The sequence below is a fragment of the Lagenorhynchus albirostris genome, chromosome 3, assembly GCF_949774975.1.
Source record: "Lagenorhynchus albirostris chromosome 3, mLagAlb1.1, whole genome shotgun sequence".
Classification (NCBI taxonomy): domain Eukaryota; kingdom Metazoa; phylum Chordata; class Mammalia; order Artiodactyla; family Delphinidae; genus Lagenorhynchus; species Lagenorhynchus albirostris.
The window spans coordinates 124,080,186-124,103,710 of NC_083097.1; the positions used below are offsets into that span (position 1 = coordinate 124,080,186).

The following is a 23,525-nucleotide window of genomic DNA, read 5'->3' on the forward strand; positions in this document are numbered from 1 at the left end:
TCTTACCTGTTCTCTGGGACTCAGTTGTCCATTCATATAAAAATAAAAGTGTGTCTTTCTAGGATTTAGGTATTTTTCTAATTATGACACAGGAGAAGTCCAATTCAGGAATTATCTTGATTGAGAATGTTCTTTTTCAGTTGACCACTAAAAACTATTTAAAGCTTTATTCTAGTGTTATCATGAATCTTTGTTTTCAGCACTTTCTTTAAGACCTACCTCACAAGGGATATATTTCTATTACAGAGTCACCAGGCTGTTCTGTGGTTCTATGACAATGTTTTTATCTGGACTTTATAGAATCAGTTATGTCCAGCCAGCTAAGCAGTAACTTGCAATACTGGCATAAGATACTATAGAATCAGAGACCAGACACGGATCTCAAGAGGCCCAGTTGTCAGTCTGTTGCCAGAAATTATTGCTCTGCTACTCAGATAAGATCACTGGGTGGTGGTAATACTCTTAGAGATGTTTTAGTAGGTCACCCTTAGCGAAATTTCCTAGGGCTGGTCTCTGAAATTATTTATTCTTCTTCACCATTAATCATTCATTCTGCAAGTGCTACCAACTGCCTTCTGTTTATAGGATGCTAGGTTAGTTACATCATTATCCATTAGATGGTAAGCACCATTTAGGCAAGGATCCTTCCTGCCTTATTTATTGCTGTATCCATGACACCCAGGAAAGTATAGTATCCTCATAATAAGTGTTTGTTGATTAACTGAATGATTATTATGAAGATATAGGAGGCTGAATAGAATTCTATAATCTGTCCTTTGGAAGAGGTTGCCTATGTCAGAGTTGGAGCAAAGGCTTGATTGATTTACTTATATTTTCTGGTGCAAGGATCTTTATGCTTTGTATTTTCAAAGTCAAAACAAAACAAAAAACCAAAAGAAAAAAAAAAGAAAACATAGATTACAAAGGCTTTAAAGGACCAGTGGATTTCCTAAACTAATAGGTAGTATAACATTTTAAATCAGTACTTTACTAGGTAGTGCAAATGCACCATTAATGTTAAGCTCCTAGAAAAAAAGTGAGTGACATATAGCAGGCCTTCATCAAATATATTGCAACATTTTCATATACCTTTTAATGGCCAATATTATTGAACTGTGTGCTAGGTATTTTATATGCATCATCTTAGCATATTCCAATAATAATGGCAATAGCAACAACAACTATAATAATAAAGCAGGAGGAAGAGGAGAGGTAGAGAATCTAATTATTGAATATCTGCTATGTATCAGGCACTCTTTGAGGGATTTACATGCTTATGATATTTAATCCACATGAAACTTATGAAACACATATACTTATATCCTCTGTTTTTACAGATAGAGTAAATGAGCCTTTGAGAAGTTCATTTGCTATGGCTATTGGGCTTGTAAGTGAGAACCCTGGAAGATAAGCTCAGATCTTTTGACTCCAAGTCCCTTGTTCTTCCATTTCACTAATGACTTTAGATGAATGCTTTTAGGTGAATTTTCAATCTCCAACAGACAATCCAGATTCATTACTTTTATTTGTATTATCTGTATCACCTGAGTGAATGTCTTCCATACAAAGCGGGTGGTGGTCATGAAATAATATTGTTCTTAGAAGGTAAAGTCTTGCTTTGATGAGATTTCTGTAAGCACTTTTTTCATATTTTCCTAAGGAAACATGCAATGAATATAGGGCACTGATGAAAAATGGAAAACTGTTCTGTTCCCGAGATAAAAACCTTTTTCAAAGCTCTGATGGAATAGTGTTCATCAACAAATGTGCCACATGCAAAATGATACTGTGAGTAAAATTAAATCTTTCTTTCAAGTGTTTTGAGTTACCAGTTATTCTCTGAACTACTAAATGTATTATTTTTATTTTCTGTCAAATATACTTTTCTAAATCTAAGTGGGTAAATAAAAATGCTTAGCAGATCACTGTGATACCTACCATCAAGTAAAGTTGGATAAATGCCACCCACTTGGAAAGATTTTAATAATCACTCATGGTATTCCAAAATATCCCAGAGGGCCTGGTATCAGTACCTCATGTAACACTTAATAGTTTTTTGAGGATGTACTTCCAAGTTGAGTTTTCTGACCCTGGGAGAAAAGAATTCTTGAGCCTGTTAAGACCTGACTCTGTTGTACCCCTGAGAATGATGCCAGACTCTTCTTGTGAGAGCCAACCAGGAGAATCAGGATACACCCTGACTCTGTGAGCTGCCAGTGTCTTCAGACATCTAGGATTATGCTAGCATGAGACGGACCCTAGGATTGACTGTGGCTTCCAACTCCCCACAACTCAGAAAGAATTAATATCCTGGAGGTTTACTGACATCTTTGCAATGCTTCTTAACTATTTCCTTCTCTCCAGTGACACTCCATAGGTGGTAAAGGCTTGAGTTATCAGTTGCAAGTCCTCAAATCAAAGGGACCGAATTTGGTTTTGAACAGGGAATTCATTCTCGGTTTCTGACCACCATCAAAACTTCAACTCTGGGGGCTTCCCTGGTGGTGCAGTGGTTGAGAGTCCGCCTGCCGATGCAGGGGACACGGGTTTGTGGCCCGGTCCGGGAAGATCCCACATGCCGTGGAGCGGCTAGGCCCGTGAGCCATGGCCACTGAGCCTGCGCGTCCGGAGCCTGTGCTCCACAACGGGAGAGGCCACAACAGTGAGAGGCCCGCGTACCGCAAAAAAAAAAAAAAAAAAACTTCAACTCTGGTACCAAGCCAACACAAAACTTACCCACTGAAGATAATTATATTATAATCAGCTTTTAAAATGCCAAGTTGGTAATGTGTCATTTAATCTGACATAGTCATTAATATTGGGATAACAAAGCTCTGATCACATGTGCTGCTCCTAATGAAGACACTGTAGGAAGATGAAGGAAGGCAGGGCAAAATTTAGGGAGGGAGGACTCCCAGGGCAAGTTGAACAATCCTTTCTTAGCCTCTTGAAAGCTGAATGTAAACCAGCAGGTGTAATATTTACTAAAGAGTTTCCTCCTTGTTACATAGGATGTTTTGTTAGGAGACTGAAACTATAAATAGAATAAATTTATTGAAAAATAATTTAAAATAAAAATTAAATGCCTTTAGACATACAAGGCGGGTTATTTATCACTTTGAGGTCACTCACGCAATTATTATCTTTATTACTTACGTAAATTATATTGGGATAAACTTGGCTTCTTAACCTGGAAAGGAGGAGACTGTATGAGGCATTAAAGTTATCTTTAAATTGCTGAATTTGCTCTGTGGGTCCTTAGAGATTGGAACCTCAGACCAAGACAGGTGGGTAGATTTTGGATCAATCTGAATATGGTCTTTCAAAGAGAGCATTCCAAAAATGATATAAATGGCTTTTAGAGTTGGTGACCACCTGGATGATGGAAGTATTTAAGGTGGGTAATCAGTTATACAGTTAACAGTAAAGATTCTTGCCTTTAATAGAACCACATTTGAGATATATTTCAGCACTGAGGAGAGATTTACAGTACCTGTGGTTATTTCCAGACATACCTCCATTTCTGACAAGCTAGATTAAGCTGAGAAGAATAGCCAAAATTAACTTTACCATGTATGATGTTAGACCTAAAATTGGTCAAGCATATCTGAGCTATTCTGTTCTTTGCTATCTTCCAGAGAAAAAGAAGCAAAATCCCAGAGAAGGGCCAGGCATTTAGCAAGAGCCAGGGCTACTGCCCCAGCAAAGGTGAGACTATTTGGAGTCAACTTGTCATATTTGCTTTAGAGATTATGTTCAACTCTATTCAGATCTCTTTATTTCTTAATTACTAGGTCATACCTGTTGTGAGGCCAGCTACTTAGAAGGGAGGGAACATGGCGTAGTCCAGGGGTAGGCTAAATATCTGGTACAGCTTGTCCATAGGTCCAACCCATGACCCAACTCTCTGAAAACATCTGGGGCACTGACAGATGCTAAGAGGTGGTGTAAGCCAGTGTGATGTCTGCCTTCCATGGCCATTTCTCATTTCTACTGTCCTGTCTTAGCTCCAACAAGAGAATTCACGGGACTGCAGAACTAAGTTCAAGTCTCAGAATTCGGACAATTTATGTATATCTGGGTCTCAGTTTTTTCACCTGTGAAATGGAATGTGGATCAAATGAGAAACTAAGTTTTAAAAGCCAGCTACAATGTTTAACATGTGTTAGCAGACATTTGACTCATTTTATTTCCTTTCTCTTTTCCTCTTTCTCTTCCGACTGAACATATTTTCTAATACTTGGAGATTTCCCCTAATTCAAGTAGACTTGCTTATTTGTATCTATTTTGCAAATTGGGATTCAGGCTAATATTTGTTGGAGAAAACTGTTCTGTGGTAAAAAATTGTTTTAATTAAATAAAATGAAAGAAACTATACAGATGCAACCCAACACATAACCATTTCCCTTTATAAATAATTTTTTATTATACAAAAATTCTTATTTATACAAAAAAATAAAAGTTATAGGCCCAGACTTGTTGAAATCTCTGTCTACAATGTCTTACAATAAGTTATTGACAAAGCTGGGGCTATTGCCAGGTATTCTGACAGCTACTCATATTATTCCAGGTCTCCTATGTAGCTTCTTCTCCAATATCTTCTTTCTCTTCCTCCTCTCCTGCCTCTGACACATAACTAAAATGATCAGTCAGGGAAGGCACACCCAAATTACATTAATATCCCTGGTCTAACCAAGCTACCATTCTCCTTGTCAGTGTTACTCAGGACTGTCTGAGCACCTCAGCCTCCGCAGTAGACCGAGTCAACCAAATCTTTGCCCGGGCTCAACCAGTCTCACTTTTAAAACAATGACATAGTCACCACACAATTGGTCAATAACTACAAACTCTTTGAGCAAAAGGGAGCTGCTTCTATGTTCCCCCAAATCTGTGAGGATCAGAAAACTTTACTGATACTTTTCAAATCTGCCTTTCTTTGTGACATTTAGAGAGAGGCTTATGCTATAAAATCCATTCTCTTCCTCCTCCTCTTTTTTCTTCATGAAAAACTGATATATCATTGGTGTTTAAAAATATAAAATACAAGAAAGTGACAAACAAAAATCCCCCAAATACATACACACACATACACACACACACATCATTCTTAAACCTACTGTTTTAAAACATTACTAGTGGTACGTTTTCATATGTAGACACACATTTACTGAATTTTAATGAAATAGGATTTTTAAGAAATAAAATGATAGAATATTAAGACATTATACTTCTCTGTTACCATTTTATGCCTGAATTATAATTTTGACCTCTAGATAAAGTTCCTATGGTTACATGTTTTGCTACCTAGGAAATTATTTACTTATAAATTAAGGCAGTTAATATTTGGCTGTTTGCCTTCAAGTAATTTCTGTCTAGATGTTTACTTGTCTGTGTGTGAATAGATTAATGCAATTATAGTATATTTTTATTGTTGTTATTTTCCTCTTAACTGTAAAAGAAAACAATCTACTTTCTCTGCTTAGATTTTTCCCATCAAAAATTAACCCTTTTCTCCACACCCTCTCCAGCATTTATTGTTTGTAGATTTTTTGATTATGGCCATTCTGACTGTTGTGAGGTGATACCTCATTGTAGTTTTTTTTTTTTTCTCATTTTAGTTTTGATTTGCATTCCTCTAATGATTAGTGATGCTGAACATTCTTTCATGTGTTTGTTGGCAATCTGTATATCTTCTTTGGAGAAATGTCTATTTGGTCTTCTGCCCATTTTTGGATTGGGTTGTTTGTTTTTTAGATATTAAGCTGTGTGAACTGCTTGTAAATTTTGGAGATTAATCCTTTGTCAGTTGCTTCATTTGCAAATATTTTCTCCCATTCTGAGGGTTGTCTTTTCGTCTTGTATCCTCTTGCACTGTTGGTAGGAATGTAAATTGATACAGCCACTATGGAGAACAGTATGGCATTTCCTTAAAAAACTAAAAATAGAACTACCATACGACCCAGCAATCCCACTACTGGGCATATACCCTGAGAAAGCCATAATTCAAGAAGAGTCATGTACCACAGTGTTCATTGCAGCTCTCTTTACAATAGCCAGGACATGGAAGCAACCTAAGTGTCCATCGACAGCTGAATGGATAAAGAAGATGTGGCACATATATACAATGGAATATTACTCAGCCATAAAAAGAAACGAAATTGAGTTATTTGTAGTGAGGTGGATGGACCTAGAGTCTGTCATACAGAGTGAAGTAAGTCAGAAAGAGAAAAACAAATACCGTATGCTGACACATATATATGGAATCTAAGAAAAAATTGGTTCTGATGAACCTAGGGGCAGAACAGGAATAAAGATGCAGATGTAGAGAATGGACTTGTGGACACAGGGAGGAGGAAGGGTAAGCTGGGATGAAGTGAGAGAGTGGCATGGACTTATATATACTACCAAATGTAAAATAGATAGCTAGTGGGAAGCAGCCGCATAGCACAGGGAGATCAGCTCAGTGCTTTCTGACCACCTAGAGGGGTGGGATAGGGAAGGTGGGAGGGAGACTCAAGAGGAAGGAGATATGGGTATATATGTATATGTATAGCTGATTCACTTTGTTGTAAAGCAGAAACCAACACACCACTGTAAAGCAATTATACTCTAATAAAGATGTTAATAAAAAGAAAATTAACCCTGCTTCTTACTCTCAGAATAAGACGCTTTGTTCAAGAAGTTTCCTCCTATAGACATCCTCTCTCTCTTGCATCATCAATTTATTCTTCATTACTATGTATGTCATCCTTTAACCTTATGACTCTGATATGCAATCCATCAACAAGTCTTGGTTTTGCATCCAACATATATTCCAATTTGACTCCTTTTCATGATTTCCATTCCTACCACCCAAGTTTTCTGAAATCCTCCATAATTTCTAATCACTAACATCTTTGGCCTATGTAGAAACTTTTGTTTTTTAATTGATCAATTCATTCATTCAGTGTTTCTCATTGATTTAAGTTGCCAACTTTGTAGGATATTAAATTCATAGGTGTGTATGTATGTGTTTCTAAGTTCCCTTTTTTGTTCATATTGTTCATTTCTTTAATAACTAATAAGACAAGTCCCCTTTCTTATCTCACTTTTTCAAAGTTGACTTACCTATGCACAGATACATATTTTTCCACATATATATTTGAAATAAAAAATTTACTAAGTTTATAAAAAATCCAACTTGAGTTTGAGAACTCAATGTGGTAAAGGCTACAGAGAATTTATAAATTAATTTGGGTAAAATTGACTTTTTACAATAGTAACTTGCCAAGTCAAAGGCATAGAATATCTTATTAATTCATATAATTTTTGTGTATCTTATGAAATCTATAAAATATTCTCCACAGGTATTTTTTGCCAATACCTAGAAAATTTGTAATTTTATTGCTCTTTTGAGTGGTATTTTGTTGTTTATGGTATTTATATCTGATTATTGTTGGCATAGACAAATTCTATTGATTTCTATAGGTTTATCTTCTGTTAAAAACCTTTATGATATCTTGTTAATTCTTATAATTTATCTTTTAATTCTGTTGTCTTTTTCTTGGAAGTTGATCACATCATCTGCAAATAATAGAAGCTTTATAACTTCCTTTTCAATCTTGTCACTTCTTTCTTTTTCTTTCCTTATATCATTGGTGAGGATCTAGAGTTCAATACAGTAGTTCAACAGTAGCAATGATAATGGACTTCAATCTGCCCTTTCTCTGCCTATATTAAATGCAATATAGCTAAAGTTTCTCCATTAAGTGTATTGTTTACCATAGGTGTTTTTCTATAAACTTTAGTAAGTTTAGAAGTTCCTTTCTGTTTTTATTCTTCTGAATATGTTTTGATCATTATCACATACCTTCTCTGCAACTATTGAAATAATATTACAATTTTTCTCTTTCAGTCTATTAACGTAATACATTTTTTGATAACCATGCTAAATGTTAAATCATTATTATTTTCTTAGGGTAAATCATAATCATAATGCATTTTTTAATACACTGTTGAATTTGCATAGTTATTATTTAGAAAATTTGAAACTATTTTTGTAAGTAAAATGAGTCTATACTTTCCCCTTGCTAATTATTCTTATCTGGTTTGGGAATCAATATAAAATTACCCTGAGGGGGTGGCACTTCAGACTATTGCTGAATAAGGAGGTCAGCTAATTCCCTCCCCAAAGAACAACTATAAGGCTACACAAAATTGAGTAAAACAACCATTTTAGCATTCTGGAAATTGACCAGCAGCCTATGTTAATCTGACAATCAGTTATGCTTGAAAAACTGTTGAACTCTGGGTAAGAGCAATGGGATTCTATGATGTTCTTGCTTAATGATAGTCCCATCTCACTCCCATGGCTTGGTTGATATGGAGGGTCTACCAAAACAGAGCAGGCTATGTGGATCAGCAACTGCACTGCAAATGTTGAAAGGGGTTTATTTAATTTTGAGTAGTGGGCAACTGACATATCCAGAGATATTTTTGGTTACTCCAGTAAGGAGAATGATCTTAGGTTATAGCAGTAAGCATATTTCTGGCTATGTCTTCATAACAGGGCAGCAGAGACAAAAAGGGACTAAGCAATTCATAAAGTCCTGGACAATCATAGGGATGTGTGCAAGCACTTAGAAGACACAAGAAAATCCCAGTGGAAAGCAAATGCTAGGGTAGACGTAAAAGTAGCCTGAAATTTGAATACCCTCTCCTACATACACAGGTCCATCTGTGGAGGATAGACACCTTACTAGCTTGAGCATAAACTCTGTCTAATCATTGGCCTACTGCTAAGTTACACAGATCCAGGGAGAAAAAACCTAAAAAGTCAGGCTTAAAAAAAACAAAAAACTATAGTCATCCCTCCATGTCTATGGGTTGCACATTCATGGATTCAGGCAATCACAGACCAAAAATATTAAAAACAAACAAACTCCAGAAAGTTCCAAAAAGCAAATCTTGAATTTGCCCCATGCTGGCCACTATTTATATAATATTTATATTGTACTTACAACTATTTACATAGCACTTAAATTATGTTAGGTATTATAAGTAATCTAGAGATAATTTAAAGTATACATGAGGATGTGCATAGTTTATATAAGGGACTTTAGTATCTATGGATTTTGGTATCCATGGGGGTCTTGGAACCACTCCCCCAATGGATACAAAGGTATGACTGAATAAACATTTTCTTAGCATACACATCAACAGCTGCACACTATGGGAGAGCAAGAGATCAGAGATTTAGCTCAACCAAAGAAGCAAACAATAAAACAGCGAAAATCATCTTTGGAATAAAATTATAAATTGAGTTGCTAAACTATATTATCCATAATGTCCAGTTTTCAACAAAAATTATGAAATAGGCAAAGTAAATAGAATATATGAACCATAGTTGGCGTGAAAAAATGTTAATGGAAACTGTCTGAGTGGTTCCAGATATTAGTTTGACAGAGACTTAAAGAAGCTATTTATAAGGTGTCCAACACTAAAGAAAACAATATTTGAAGAGTTAAAGGAAAACGTAATAACAATGAATAGAGATTTTCAGTGAAAAGTTATATATAACACCCTCATGTACACTTGTATATGTGTGTGTGTGTATATATATATATATATATATATACATATATATGTATGTATATATATAACCAAATGAAAATTCTGGAGATGAAGGGCACAATAACTCAAGTTTTAAAAATTCAGTAGAAAGGCTCAAAAGCAGCTTTGAGATTGTATAATAAAAGAAGAATTAGTAAACTTGAATAAAGATTAATAAAGTTTAACAAAAGAAGTACAGAAGGAAAAAATATTGACAAAAATTGCACAGAGTCGCAGAGTCCTTGAGACATCAAGAATGCCAGTATGTGTGAAATAGGAATGCCAGAAATAGAAGACAGAGACTGGATAGAAAAATTATTTGAACGAATAACGGCCTAAAATGTATCAAATTTGATGAAAGAATGAATCTTTATATTCAAGAATTTCAACAAACTCTAAATGGAACAAATCAAAGAGATCTACACTTGGGCTCATTATGATCAAAATGTTGAGATCAAGAGAATGTTTTAAAAGTAGCAAAAGAAAAATAACCCATTATATATGACTGGCTTCTCATTTAAAATAATGACGGTCAGAAGGCAATGGAAAGAGTTGCTCAAAGGGCTGAAAGAAAAAAAATGTTAACCAATATTCTATATCCACAAAAATTACCCTATAAAATTAAGGCAAAATGAAGATATTCCCATATCAATGAAATCTGAGAGAATTTGTTGCTAACAGATCTGTCTTATAAGTAATAATAAAGTTCTTTAAAGGAATGACCACCAGATGGTAACTTGGAATTAGAGAAAGAAATAAAAAGCACCAGAAATGGTAAATATAGGGGTTAATATGAAGTACTCTATAAATATGTGTCCCTTATTTTCACCTAGCTTCTTTTAAAGATATAATATTGTATATAGCAGTGATTATAATGATGTTTTATTGGGTGTACAAATATAACGTGTATGATAGTTACAGTACGAAAGGAGACAGAGAAAATAGAGCTACAATTGGGGCCAAGTTTCTATATTTTACTAGAATTAAGTATTAATTGGTAGTAGATTGTGATAAATTAGGATGCTTATTGTAATCACTAGAGTAACCGATCAGAAAATGACATGTATAATAAATGCATAAAATCAGCAGGAGAATAAAAAAGACGCACTAGTAATATTTAACCCAAAAAGAAGACAATAGTGGAAGAATAGAGAAGTAAAAAGAACAAGAGTATATTAAAAACAAATAGAAACATAGCATATGTAAATACAATCCTATCGGTAAATGGTTTTAACATCCCAATCAAAAGGCTGAGACTATTATATGCTAAAAAAAAAAAACCCCAACTATGTCTCCAGTACATACTCCTTAAATTCAAAGTTTTAGAAAAATGTATTTTAAGTCTATTAGAAATGGGGCATTTTGGGGAGAGAATATCTCAGACCAGTATATCAATTAGTTAATATACTTATTGATACATTCAACTTTCCTCCTGCTTAGTACACCATCGGAGGTGTTTTCTACTTTTTTTGTAGCCATGTCTCCATTTTGGTTTTCAAATGCATTAGCATATGGATACTCACAATATGCTTTCATTGTATTATTTCTTAATGTTCAGTTATTTCCAGTATCACTATATATATTTTTAAATTGTCATCTTCTCTTTCTTTTTTTTATCAGTTGTACTAGAAAACTATAACATTAGCTTTTTTATTAATTTTCTCTGTAGTTTCTGTTCTTTATGTTATTCATTCCTATTTGCTCTGCTGCTCATTTTACAGTGAATTGAGCAATACTTAGTCTTTAAATTTTAACTTTCTAAATTTCATGACAAGTGTATTTGAAGGTATCAGTGATCATCTGTCTCAGATTTGTACTTGAAGTGTTTTCATTTGTCATTCTTTGCCAAATATTTCTTAACTTTCCTCCCTCCCAAATTTATTTAGTAACACATTATTTGATTTAAAAATATGTGGTACCTTTTTTTCCATTTTAAATTAACTTAATTTTATTGAATTGTGGTCAAAGAGCATGGGCCATATGACACTGATCCTTTGGAATTTCCTAAGACTTTCTTTGTGGCCTGATAAATATTCTACTTTTATAAATGTTTTATATCTTCTGAAAAAATGTTTATTTTCCGTTTCTTGGATGTAGTTTTCTATTAAAATCTAATGACTTAAGTACCTTAATTTTTTCCTTTGATATATCAGCTTCTGAGAATTGTGTGCTAAAAACTCTAACACCATTTATTGATTTATTTAATTATATTGGTTATCACTTGACGTATTTAGAGCCTGTATTATTGAATGTATGCTCATGATTATTATACCTTCTTGTTCTTTTCTTCCTTTTACTTTATGTAATGTCCTTCTTTGTTACTTATGATGCATTTGGGACTGAATTCTATATATTAATATTTTTGCTTCTGCTCTCTTCTTATTCACTTTTGCCTTGTATCTTTTCTTATCCTATTATAATATTTGTGTGCTTTTTAATTTTTCTGTAGTAAATTTTTTTCTGCTAAAGTGAGTTAGAAAATACTGAAGCCAAGCTTCAGCCTCTGCCTCTCCTGGTTAAGTGTCAGGAGAGGACAAAGGATAAGACTCAGAGCTGAAGGTTCTAGAACCAGTGTTAACTCCAGTTTGCTGCCACTTCACCATGTCAAGAATCCATCTGTAAGCTCTCAGAAATTGTCAGCATCAGGAAGAATTGTTCTCTGTAGTCCACCAGCCCTTGGGGTTTGGAGGAGGAGGAGGAGGTGGAGTAGTAAACGCTTACACCTGTTTTCATCACCTCCCAGCTGGGCTTTTGATCTGTCCATCACCCTGCCAACATCTGTGACCTAGTAGGCTGCTGTTGATTTCACTGGTGAAGCAGGAGAGGAGTGATGGCCCCAAGTTGATTGCTTGGATCCCTATCCCCATGCTTCTGCAATTTCTCCAGAAATGATTTTTGAGAGAAAATCAGCAGCTTTTCCTTACGCTCCTGCTTTTTCCTTATGCTCCAAACACACTTCTCTTCTTTCTGCCCCTTAAACAGGAGAATCTAGTTCCTATCACAAATCTTTTGCAATTGCAGTTCTCCATGTCTGGAATGTTCTTTCCACAAGTCTTTAATGCCCGGCTCCTCCTCATTAATGCCATCTCACCTCAAATGTTACCTTTGCAGAAAGATCTTTCTTGACACTATATTTAAAATAGCCCCTATTCTGGGTGCTATCATATCGTGCAGTTTATTTTTCATAGCACTTGTTATAATTTAAAGTTTTTGTATTTACTATCTCTTCCCCTATTTAACGAATGTAAATCCGTTAGAGTACGTATTCCTTTTCTCTTTTTTTGCTGTGTCACAGTCTAGTGGAATGCCTAGAGCCTAGTAAATGTGTAATGGGTTTTGAGGAATAAATGAACAACCAAGTGAATGGGGTAGCACATATGGCCATGACTTAACCTGTTTTCACTCTATTTTTAACTTCTTCCTAAATATATGACATGAAGAGTGGGGTATGTTTCATAGATTTTCTTTTCTAGTTTAAATTCTTTTTCCTTTTTAATTGTCTTCTAGGAGAGTTCCTCAGTGTAATCTTCTGGTTCAAAAATTTATTTTACATTTGTGTCTATCCTACTTTATTCTTGATATTGTGTGCCATACTAAGTCACAGGTCCATATCCTAAGTTTTCCAAATCTATAATAAAGACATTTTTGTTATGACAGTAATGACATCAAAAAATTCGTTTTGCAGTGTTCTTTGGTTTTAGATAGAAATTAAGTTCTGAACCATATTCTTTGGTTTTAGATAGAAATTAAGTTCAAGTTAACTCTGAATCAGAATATCTAGCTTATGTCACAATGATGAGTTGCCAAATAACGTTTCAGTTGGGCTAACACCTTCTTTCTATGCTAAAATTCTGTGAGCCTGTGATAATAGGGGAAGTGAGTGAGGTTACCCCCATCAAGACATTTAGCACATTGTATTTTTTTCTTTAGATTTATTTAAACTATATTTTTTGTCTTTTTTAATTGAAGTATAGTTGATTTATAATGTTGTGTTAATTTCTGCTGTACAGCAAAGTGATTCAGTTATATATATATACACACACACATTCTTCTTTATATTCTTTTCCATTATGGTTTATCATAGGATATTAGCACATTGTATTTTTTTTAGCTGTATAGCATTATTTTTATGAGAAAAAGACAAATATATGTATATGTGTGTAAATATGCTTTTGCTTTTATATGCTTAGGGAAAAAAGGGAGATACCTAAAAAATCACAAATACATTTATCCCTGGAAAGTAGGATTACTCTAGGATAGTGGTTTTCAATGTTTTTTGTCTTAGGACTCATTTAAACCCTTAAAAATTATTGAGGACCCCAAGGAGCTTTGTTTATGTGAGTTATATCTATAGATATTTATTGTATCAGGAGTAAAAACTGAGAACTTGAAAAATATGTTTATTTTTCATTTTAAATTACAATAAACCCCTTACATGTTAACATAAATAACCTATTTATATAAAAAGCCACATTTTCCATAATTAAAGAAAAACAGTGAGAAGGTAACATTGTTTTATCTTTTGTAACTCTTTTATTGAAGTATAGTTGATTTATAATGTTGTGCTCATTACTGCTGTACAGCAAAGTGATTGTTATAGATATACATTCTTTTTTTTAATATTCTTTTCCATTATGGTTTATCATAGGATATTGAATACAGTTCTCTGTAGCACGTTGTATTTTAAATGTCTCTTTGTATCACCCAGTAGATTGTGAGCAAGTTGAGGGCAAGGATTGTGTTCTACCTTTGTTCTAACACATCATAGGTTATCCACGTTTACTAATAAATGAATAAACAAGTAAACGAGTTCTATAGTTAACCATGTGAATTATACAGTACTTACTGACCTACTTTTACATGACTGGCATTGCTCTAGGTAGCTAGTGTGCACTAGGCAGAGGGGCACTGGGCTCTATAAAATTTCTGAAAATGGTGTTGTAAGCATTACCATCCGGATGGTAAATGTGAAGTTTCTTTCCCTGTTCTTCAGGATATATGTAGTGATTTTCGGCCTTATGTGAAGGATGGAAGACTTGGATGCACAAGGGAAAATGAACCAGTTCTTGGTCTTGATGGAAGGACACATGTCAATAAGTGTGTGATGTGTGCTGAGCTATTGTAAGTATCATCACCCCCAAGCTGGCCAGCAGGTGGACCTGATGAGAATGTACTTGGTTGCTATCCTGAGAACCACTCCACAGAGAGATAAAGTCCTTTTCCTCAAGCATGTTATCCTTTGTCTTTATAAGGTGAAATGGGCCTTGCTCCCAGAGTGGCTTCTTCTCTTTTTAATTCATATTATCTGATAAAGTTTCTTTTTTTCTTTTTTCTTTTTTTTTTTTGCGGTACGCGGGCCTCTCACTGTAGATAGGGCTTCCCTGGTGGCGCAGTGGTTGAAAGTCCGCCTGCCGATGCAGGGGACATGGGTTCTGCCCCAGTCCAGGAAGATCCCACATGCCGCGGAGTGGCTGGGCCCGTGAGCCATGGCCGCTGAGCCTGCGCATCCGGAGCCTGTGCATCTGGAGCCTGTGCTCTGCAACGGGAGAGGCCACAACAGTGAGAGGCCTGCGTACCGCAAAAAAAAAGAAAAGAAAAGAAAAAAAAGGAGTAGATAAAGCGGTTATGCTAGTTATTTAATTTATTTAATTATAATGACTTGAAAATGCACAGTGTTTTATAAGGCATAATATTTCAAAATTTAAAAGGTGCTCTCTTGTGGAATAATCTAAGTCAGTCATTTGACATGTACTGCTTCATTCAGGCATGTATAGATACTCTCACTGAAGATGACAGTCTAATTTAAAATAATGTCATGTGGCTGGATTTATTAGTTGTATAAAAGGTGGGACTTTATGAAAGGGAAGAACTGTTGGGTTAATCTTTCTCTCAGTGCCTGACACTGCTCTGAGCACTGAGACACAGATATGAGTAAGATCCACAGAGTCTTTAATATTCTGACTGTTAAAGCATAGATTCTCTAATCCGTTTGTCAGCAAGCCTTAAAGTGCTCTATTTATATCACTGGATTTTTAAAATCAGGAGAGAGAAAGATTTAACAGATTAAAGGACTTCACATCTGTCTTTGAAAATTATAGTATGCTGTGTGGAATTCAAGGGCATGTCCTCTCAGGTTTAAAAATAGTTATTATATCTGGTTTCCAGACAGGAAATCATCCTCATTTCCACTTTCTTATCTAGGAGGCATGCACTTTTAGTGCTCAAACCTGCCCTAATTCTATGATTCTGTGTTTCTTTCCATGTGCTAGCTAAAAAAGAGAATCTGACCTCCCTGACTCCTGGTTGGTTTTTTCCTCTGTAGAACTAAGATAGTCTTGTCTATCTCCAAGTTGAACTGCAGTTAGATAATAGATCTGAAAGGACTTAGAAGCTCAGTTCAATGTAGCTTTTATTGACAAGGGTGCTTTTACATGAAGGCAAACAAGTACTTTACAAGGTTTAAAAAAGCTATACATAAGGGTGTGGATGACAACATGTACTTCAAATGCTTAGTTTGGTTTCATCCTTGTCACAGCATTGTTTTAAAGCTCTTGGTTCTTCCTGTTAAAGCAAGTTTTCGTGACAATCTTGTGTGTCAATCAAGGAGTCACACCCATCCAGTTTTACAGAACAAGGCTTCTAATTGATTGTCAGTGAGTCAGTTTCACACCCATCCTTATCTTTGGCAATTTTCTGGCTCAAACATTCAAGACAGGCAAAGCTTGTCTCATGTAAGTGGATGGGTTGAGCAAGTTGAGCAAAGGATATGGAAGTGCTTAGCACAGAACAGGACACTGAAGATATGATAAAGTCATAAACCGACCAACTATTTTCCTTTCTTAACAGCTTAAAAGAAGCTGAAGAAAATGCCAAGCGAGAAGGTGAAACCAGAATTCGACGAACTGCTGAAAAGGTAAATTTCTCATCAACACAATTTGGTTCTTGTGGACATAAATATTAACAATTTATACTTGAACCTTTAAGGTAATTCAATCATGTCATTGTTCTTCATTATTACATTGAACTTTTCTCCTTAATTTTAAAGTTTCCCAAGTTGAATTCCTAGTACAGTATTCCTAGTATAATATTCCTAAGTATATTAATCACTAGATTCAAAGTTAAAATAGCATTTCCCACCTAAAGCTCAAAATACTCTGCTTGCTTAAAAAAAACAAGAGAAGACAAAGTTTATGCAAATTAAATTCTGCTTAGTTTCCACCAGACTTCTCTTTGACTTAGTGTAAATTACTTTTGCTTTGAATAAATTAGTTAAAAAAGCAACTTAATATAAATTTGACAGGAATAACTTGAAAATAATTCCAGAATCTTTTAAACAGTATATCCACTGGTGTATTTTATGTATATTCCCACTGATGCAAATTAGTTATTCATTTTTCCATTATGGTTATTATGTTCAGAGAGGCATGCAATTATAAAGGTCATGCTTCTGATTAAACAAAAACCTCAAACAATTATTGATATTGTTTTTAAAATAACCTTAAAATTAAGGTTTTTCAAATTATTCGATGATTTAGTTTTTCAATCTAGTATAAAAAATTATTCCTTTCGTTAATTGAATATGCATTGTAGATAACACAGCCTGGATTTCTTAAATCACCAAGGTTATTAAACCCTACTTTCAATGAAAGTGATAGCAGCTACTTTGGTAATGAGTAGTCTTTTGTTGAAAAGTCAGAACACCTGAGTTTTAGTCCTTCTCTGGGTGTGTGAAACTGAGCAACTCATCTCTTCTGTCCAGGTCTCAATTTTCATTATTAGTAAAATAAGGAGGCTGGGTAAATGATCTCAATTTTACCCTCCTGTTGGATTCTGATTCTGTGTCCTGCACCCTTTGGTGCTAATAAAAAGATACTATTTTTGTGGATTGTAGGGCATATGTTTTCCTAAGGGGAGACACAGGTGCAATTTTTGGTATTTAAGAGCTGAACTTCCACTTCATAATGCCATTCAATGAAACAAATGTCCCACCCTAAATAGGGCATTCAGAATTTAAATTAAGAAACATAGAGCATTCATAATTATCCATAATGTGTTCAACACTCACTGAGATTTGAAAAGCAATTTTGTTGTGGTGGTTGTTAAATTTCAGTATAACACTTTGGGTCATCTTGTGATATTCAACATTTTATTACTTCATAAACAGGGAGTTTCTTTTCCCTTGTCTTTCATCATGCCTCAGCTACTTTTCCTTCTTTTTGTCTGTGGCTGGGATCATTGTTTTGGTGGGGTCATTGGACATGATTATGTTGAACAGGACTGCATTATTGTGATGGCTCAATATTTGCCCCATAATTAACCTGTCAGTGGGTTGATCACACAGCAGCATTTCTTTAGAATCTCCTTGGATGAATCACAACTTATAAACTGAAATTATCATTGTTTCTTTTATGGGAACCATTGAGCATCAATTTTATTACCACACTGTGATTATCAGGTGACTGTCTTCTGCGTCTGTATTCCTAGATTGTTACAACCAGGAAGTTCGGAACACACCCATTACTCCTCTAAAGACAAATATCTCCTCATTAGATTCTCTTTTAAAGTGTCCTAATGAAGTGTGAGTTATATATTTTTTAAAATCAGAGAATACTAGATCTAGAAAAGGTCCTAAAGAGCAGCTATTCTGAAAACTGCCTTTGTGTTGGTAGTGAGACTGAAGTCTCAAAGGTGATGTGACTTTGCTATGGTCTCCCAGTGAGTTAGAGCCACAGTTTAATTTCCCTTCTGACTCCAAACCACACTCTTTTTTAAAATAAATTTTTTAATTGAAGTATAATTGATATGCAATATGTTAGTTTCAGGTGTACATCACACTGATTTTGTATATATATATATATATATATATACATTTCAAAACAGTCACCATGATAAGTCTAGATACCATTTGTCACCATACAAAGTTCTTATAATATTATTGACTATATTCCCTTTGCTGTACATTACATCTCCATGACTTATTTATTTTATAATGGGAAGTCTGTACCTCTTAATCCCCTTCACCTATTTCCCCTACCCCACTGGCAACCACCAGTTTGTTCTCTGTATCTATGAGTCTGTTTTATTTGTTCCTTTGTTTTGTTTTTTTAGATTCCACATATAAGGAAAGTCATACAGTAATTACCATTCTCTGTCTCACTTATTTCACTTAGCATAATACCCTTTACAACCCATCCATACTGTCACATGGAAAGATTTCATTCTTTTTCATGACTGAATAATATTCCATCCATCCATACATACACATTGTATATATGTATATATCACATCTTCTTTATCCATTCATCTACTGATGAACACTTAGGTTGTTCCACGTCTTGGCTATTGTAAATAATACTGCAGTGAATAAACCATACTCTTTATGCTCACATTTTTTTAGCTGAAATGGGAAGATGAGGGTCATACAGTTGAAAAAGGCCACAGGGAAGCATTTTTATAGATTATATTATAGTAATATATGCTATCAAGTAGTGTTTTGGTATAGTGTTTTAAAGTTTATATATATATTTATCATATATAATTAAATATAACTTTTGTATACACACATACCCACACACACATATATATGGCCCTTATCAAATAGAATTTTCAAAACACAGAGAGAAACTTGAAAATACTGAATTCAAGCATCAATCAGGAAATTTGTGTGTATAAACCTCTTCTGAATTTTGGGAGGAAGTCACAACATTTTTAGGTTTTCTAAATAAAGATTAGTCTTGATGGTCTGCATTTCTAAGTGGGTAATGAAGGAAAATTAGGTTCACTCCTGAGGTTTCCACCTGCAGTGTTAGAAATGAACATTGATAAAGGTGGCAGAGTATATATAAAAATGGTCCACAGATCCACAGAGGAAACAAATAGAGTAAGCATAATGCTGTTGGATACCATCTTATTCCTTTTTCCTTGCAAACTAAGTAAATTGTTCTTGACTTGTTCCATATTAAGTAGCTCTTAAGTATCTCATCTTACAGATTCTATATTCTGCTCATTGGCAACACTTTTGTCTTGGCTGCTGTGTTTTGTTACGTCTTTGTTGGAACCTCATGACAGATCTTTTATTTATTATCTTTTTCCATAGATTTGAAAGTGAACAAAAACTATCTGATTTTAGAAAGTATTTGCTCAGCCTTATTCTTTCCTAGGATCTTTTACCTTTTAATAAATACACGACATAGTATATACAGGTACCGAGTAATTTGACAATGTAATTACTATTTCTCATTAATACGTTGTGTGTGTTCACCAACACTTTCTAGATATGACATTCTTTGACTATAAATCCATGATGCACATTTTCTAGATTAAAGAATAGAAAAGTGCTAAATGTAATTACTTGTCTTTTTAAAGGATTTCTGCAAGGAATATGAAAACCAAGTGAGGAATGGAAGACTTTTTTGTACACGGGAGAGTGAGCCAGTCCGTGGCCCTGATGGCAGGATGCATGGCAACAAATGTGCCCTGTGTGCTGAAATTTTGTAAGTATAGATGTGGTTTCTTTGGAGTTACTCAAAAGGTGAAGTGGAGAGTGACTAAAATGATGAATAAGAACAATGTTCATGGGAATATTTGTTGTTGAGAATTTTTGAGCTGTTTTATGTCCTCTACAAATCATAATACCACCTAATAAGTAGGCTCTAATGCTATACATTTCTTTTTTAATACAAATGGATTCTAATTTCCAGTAGGATGACTGGATTACAAAATACTTGTTTACATTTCTCCCATGACCTTTGTAGGCCTTTTTATGAGCTAGTCATAGTACAGAATGAGGGTTAAAAGCAGGCACTAGGACTTTGATTCTTTTCCTTCAGTAATTACCCCATTGTGGCAGAATAGATGGGATGCCCACAAAAAAATCCATGTTCATATGTGAACTGGATTAACTCTATCTTTTCATCTTGGACATCTGACCCTGGGGGAAGAGCAAATCCCACAACATATAAATTATGGCACTTATAAAGATGGCTCAGGAAAGGTCTCATCACATTTTTTTTTAGATCCTTGAACTCTATGAGCTCTTTCCTACACTTTCTGACTGCCAGTTCTTGTTTTGGCCAGCTAATGTCTCTTCTATGGTTTGCATTTCAAGATTATCCTTCCTTGGATGAAATCTCCTAAAATCACTAATTAAATTCAATCTTTATAACACTTGATAATTTTATTTTATACTAGTCATCATAGCTGGTATTTGTATAATTATTTCTAGTACTATTTGTTGACTGTCACTCTTCTCTACTGGTCTGTAAGTTCTAAGAAGATAGGGTATGTGTTTATACTGTAAACTACTGAACTATATGCCCAGAGTGCTTTCCAATGCTTGCTGAAAAATAATTACTAACCAAATGTTGAATAAATAAGTGAATGAATGAATGTATGGACAAAGATCCCTGCTCTCAAGAAGCTTAAGGCTAATAGCAAAAATAATCCTTGGATGTACACACACACACACACACACACACACACACACACACACACACACACACACACACATACACATACATTGCAAGACAGAATGAAAACTATCCTATAAGAGAAGAATATACAAGTATGAAAACACACTGAAAGATGTAGAACTCATTTCCACTTTGAGGTATGGGATGTCTTCTTAAAGAAGGTAGAATTTAAGCTGGGGAGGTTTAAAAGGGAAGATGACAAAAAAAAAAGAAAAAGATTGTTACAGTGGAAGGAAATGGCAAACTTAAAGGCAAAATGCAAGGGGTTCTTTGGGGAAATGGTGAAGATTTCAATTTCATAAGGGGCTTTAGGGTGGTTTGAAAATGTTTGTTCTAAAACTCAGGAACACTTAGCTGTTTTTTTCCACTTGCATCTAAATGACCATTTTGTAGCTTGAAGATTCAAAACATCTATATTCACTTCCTTATTTTTGTTTCTTACTCCAGCAAACAGCATTTTTCAGAAGAAAAAAATAAAGCAGATGAACGCCTGAGAAAGGCTAAAGAAAAAGTTAAAAGAAACTGAGGTGAGGATTAGTTTGATCAATTCAGTTACGACTTTTGTAGGGTGTGCATGTGTGTACTTTACTCTAGAATGCATTTTCAATATTTATTTATTTTTCCTCCACTACTAATGGGTTTCTGGAGACTAATTTTTAGTTACTATTTTATAAGATTTAGAATACTTATGACATTACAATTTTCAGCTCTATTTGGAGGAAATTAAGGCACATTAATAAAAACAGTTCTACACTCCTGAATGAAGGTGATATATCAAGGCTTATCTGAATTCAAAGCTGATATACATTCTTCAAATGTGTGACAGTTGTTTTGGGGTTTTCATTTTGAAAGCAATAGCAATGTAAAATTTTAATATGATCGTTTTAAAATCATACGACATTCTACTTTTAAAACACCTCTTAACTAGTCATCTCCCTTTTTTCCACTGCTGTCATCTTAGCACAGATACCTAATAGCTTTCTTTTGCATTGATACATTAGCATCCTGCCTGTTCTCTATACTTCTAGCCAACATCTTCCTCAATCTTCAAGATTCAATTATTCTTCCATGTTGTTTTCACAGAGTAGGAAATACTTCCATGAACCAATGGCATTATGAAAATCTAATGTTTACAGGTATTCTAGAGTGTATTTGGACCATTTCACTCCATTAAAGAGACCCTATTTAACTTATTCCTTAGAGTTATCCCACCTTCTATGAAGTGTAGTTCAGTTTCATAAAATAGCTCATTCCCGTAGTCCACCTTCTGCCTTCATGTAACTATATCTTAATTGCTAAGGCCTGTTTCAACTGCTTTCTTTCCTTCAGTCCTAGGTTACACAGTCCTTTTAATTTTAGCTGTTAAATGTCCCTCAACTATCCTATCTTTCACTTTCAATTTCTTCCTTCCTTTCTCTCTTCCTTTTCTTTTTCTCCCTTCCTTCCTCCCTCCCTCCCTCCTTCCCTCCCTCCCCCCTTTCTCCCTTCCTTCCTTCTTCCCTCCTTCCTTCCTTCCTTCCCTCCTCCCTCTTTCCCTCTCTCCCTCCCTCCCTTCCTTCCTTCTCTTCTATAGTTTCCCTAGCTTCAGTCTTTAGTCACTTAAACCCTCCACACATCCGACTGGATAATCTTTCTAAAACAAAGATTTGATTAGGTCCTTCTCTGCTATAAATATTGTTTTCCATTTCCTAAGAATAAAGTCCAAAGTCCTTTCAAAGTTTAGTAGTCTGATTTTGACTTTCTTCAAGGTCTCCTTTTAACGAGTTCCCAAACCTTCCTCTTTGTGTCCTGCTAATTCTTTAGCCACTATACTCCTGACTGTAATAGATTATCTCAAAATAACATATTCTTTTACGCCTGTGTCTTTGCATATCATAATTCCTCCTGGAGGACTTTTTTGCCACATTGTTCTCCTAGGCACATTCTAAAGATACAACTCAAATATAAGCTCTTCTCTGAACTTCCTTGGATCATTCTTTCCTATATGCTAGTGCATACTTAATTTAGACATGTGTCATATCCCTTAGCTTTTTATATTGCAATTCCTTATCCTTTTCACTTGACATAAAAGCGCTAAATCACATTCATATTTAATCCCTTTAACTTAATATATTTGTTGAACACTTAAATGGATGAATCTTAATTTATTTTTTAAATTATTTTTGGCTGCACTGGGTCTTCATTGCTGTGCACAGGCTTTCTCTAGCTGCAGCGAGCCGGGGCCACTCTTCATTGCAGTGCACGGGCTTCTCATCGTGGTGGCTTCTCATGTTGTGGAGCACGGGCTCTAGGCGTGCGGGCTTCAGTAGTTGCAGCATGTGGGCTCAGTATCTGTGGCTCGTGGGCTCTAGAGCGCAGGCTCAGTAGTTGTGGCTCATGGGCTTAGCTGCTCCACGGCATGTGGGATCTTCCCGGACCGGGGCACGAACCCGTGTCCCCTGCATTGGCAGGCAGATTCTTAAC

At 35.0% G+C, this 23,525-nt stretch overlaps 1 protein-coding gene across 1 annotated transcript in view; it reads left to right on the forward strand.

Moving 5' to 3' along the window:
• SPINK5 (serine peptidase inhibitor Kazal type 5) overlaps nt 1–23,525 on the forward strand; it is a 69,797-nt gene that overhangs the window by 5,010 nt on the left and 41,262 nt on the right. Inside the window, exons 3-8 of the mRNA XM_060143921.1 lie at nt 1,661–1,788; nt 3,639–3,708; nt 14,585–14,712; nt 16,438–16,504; nt 19,957–20,084; nt 21,510–21,584. Of these exons, the coding sequence (XP_059999904.1) occupies nt 1,661–1,788; nt 3,639–3,708; nt 14,585–14,712; nt 16,438–16,504; nt 19,957–20,084; nt 21,510–21,584 (596 nt within the window). The remainder of the gene's footprint in view (nt 1–1,660; nt 1,789–3,638; nt 3,709–14,584; nt 14,713–16,437; nt 16,505–19,956; nt 20,085–21,509; nt 21,585–23,525) is intronic.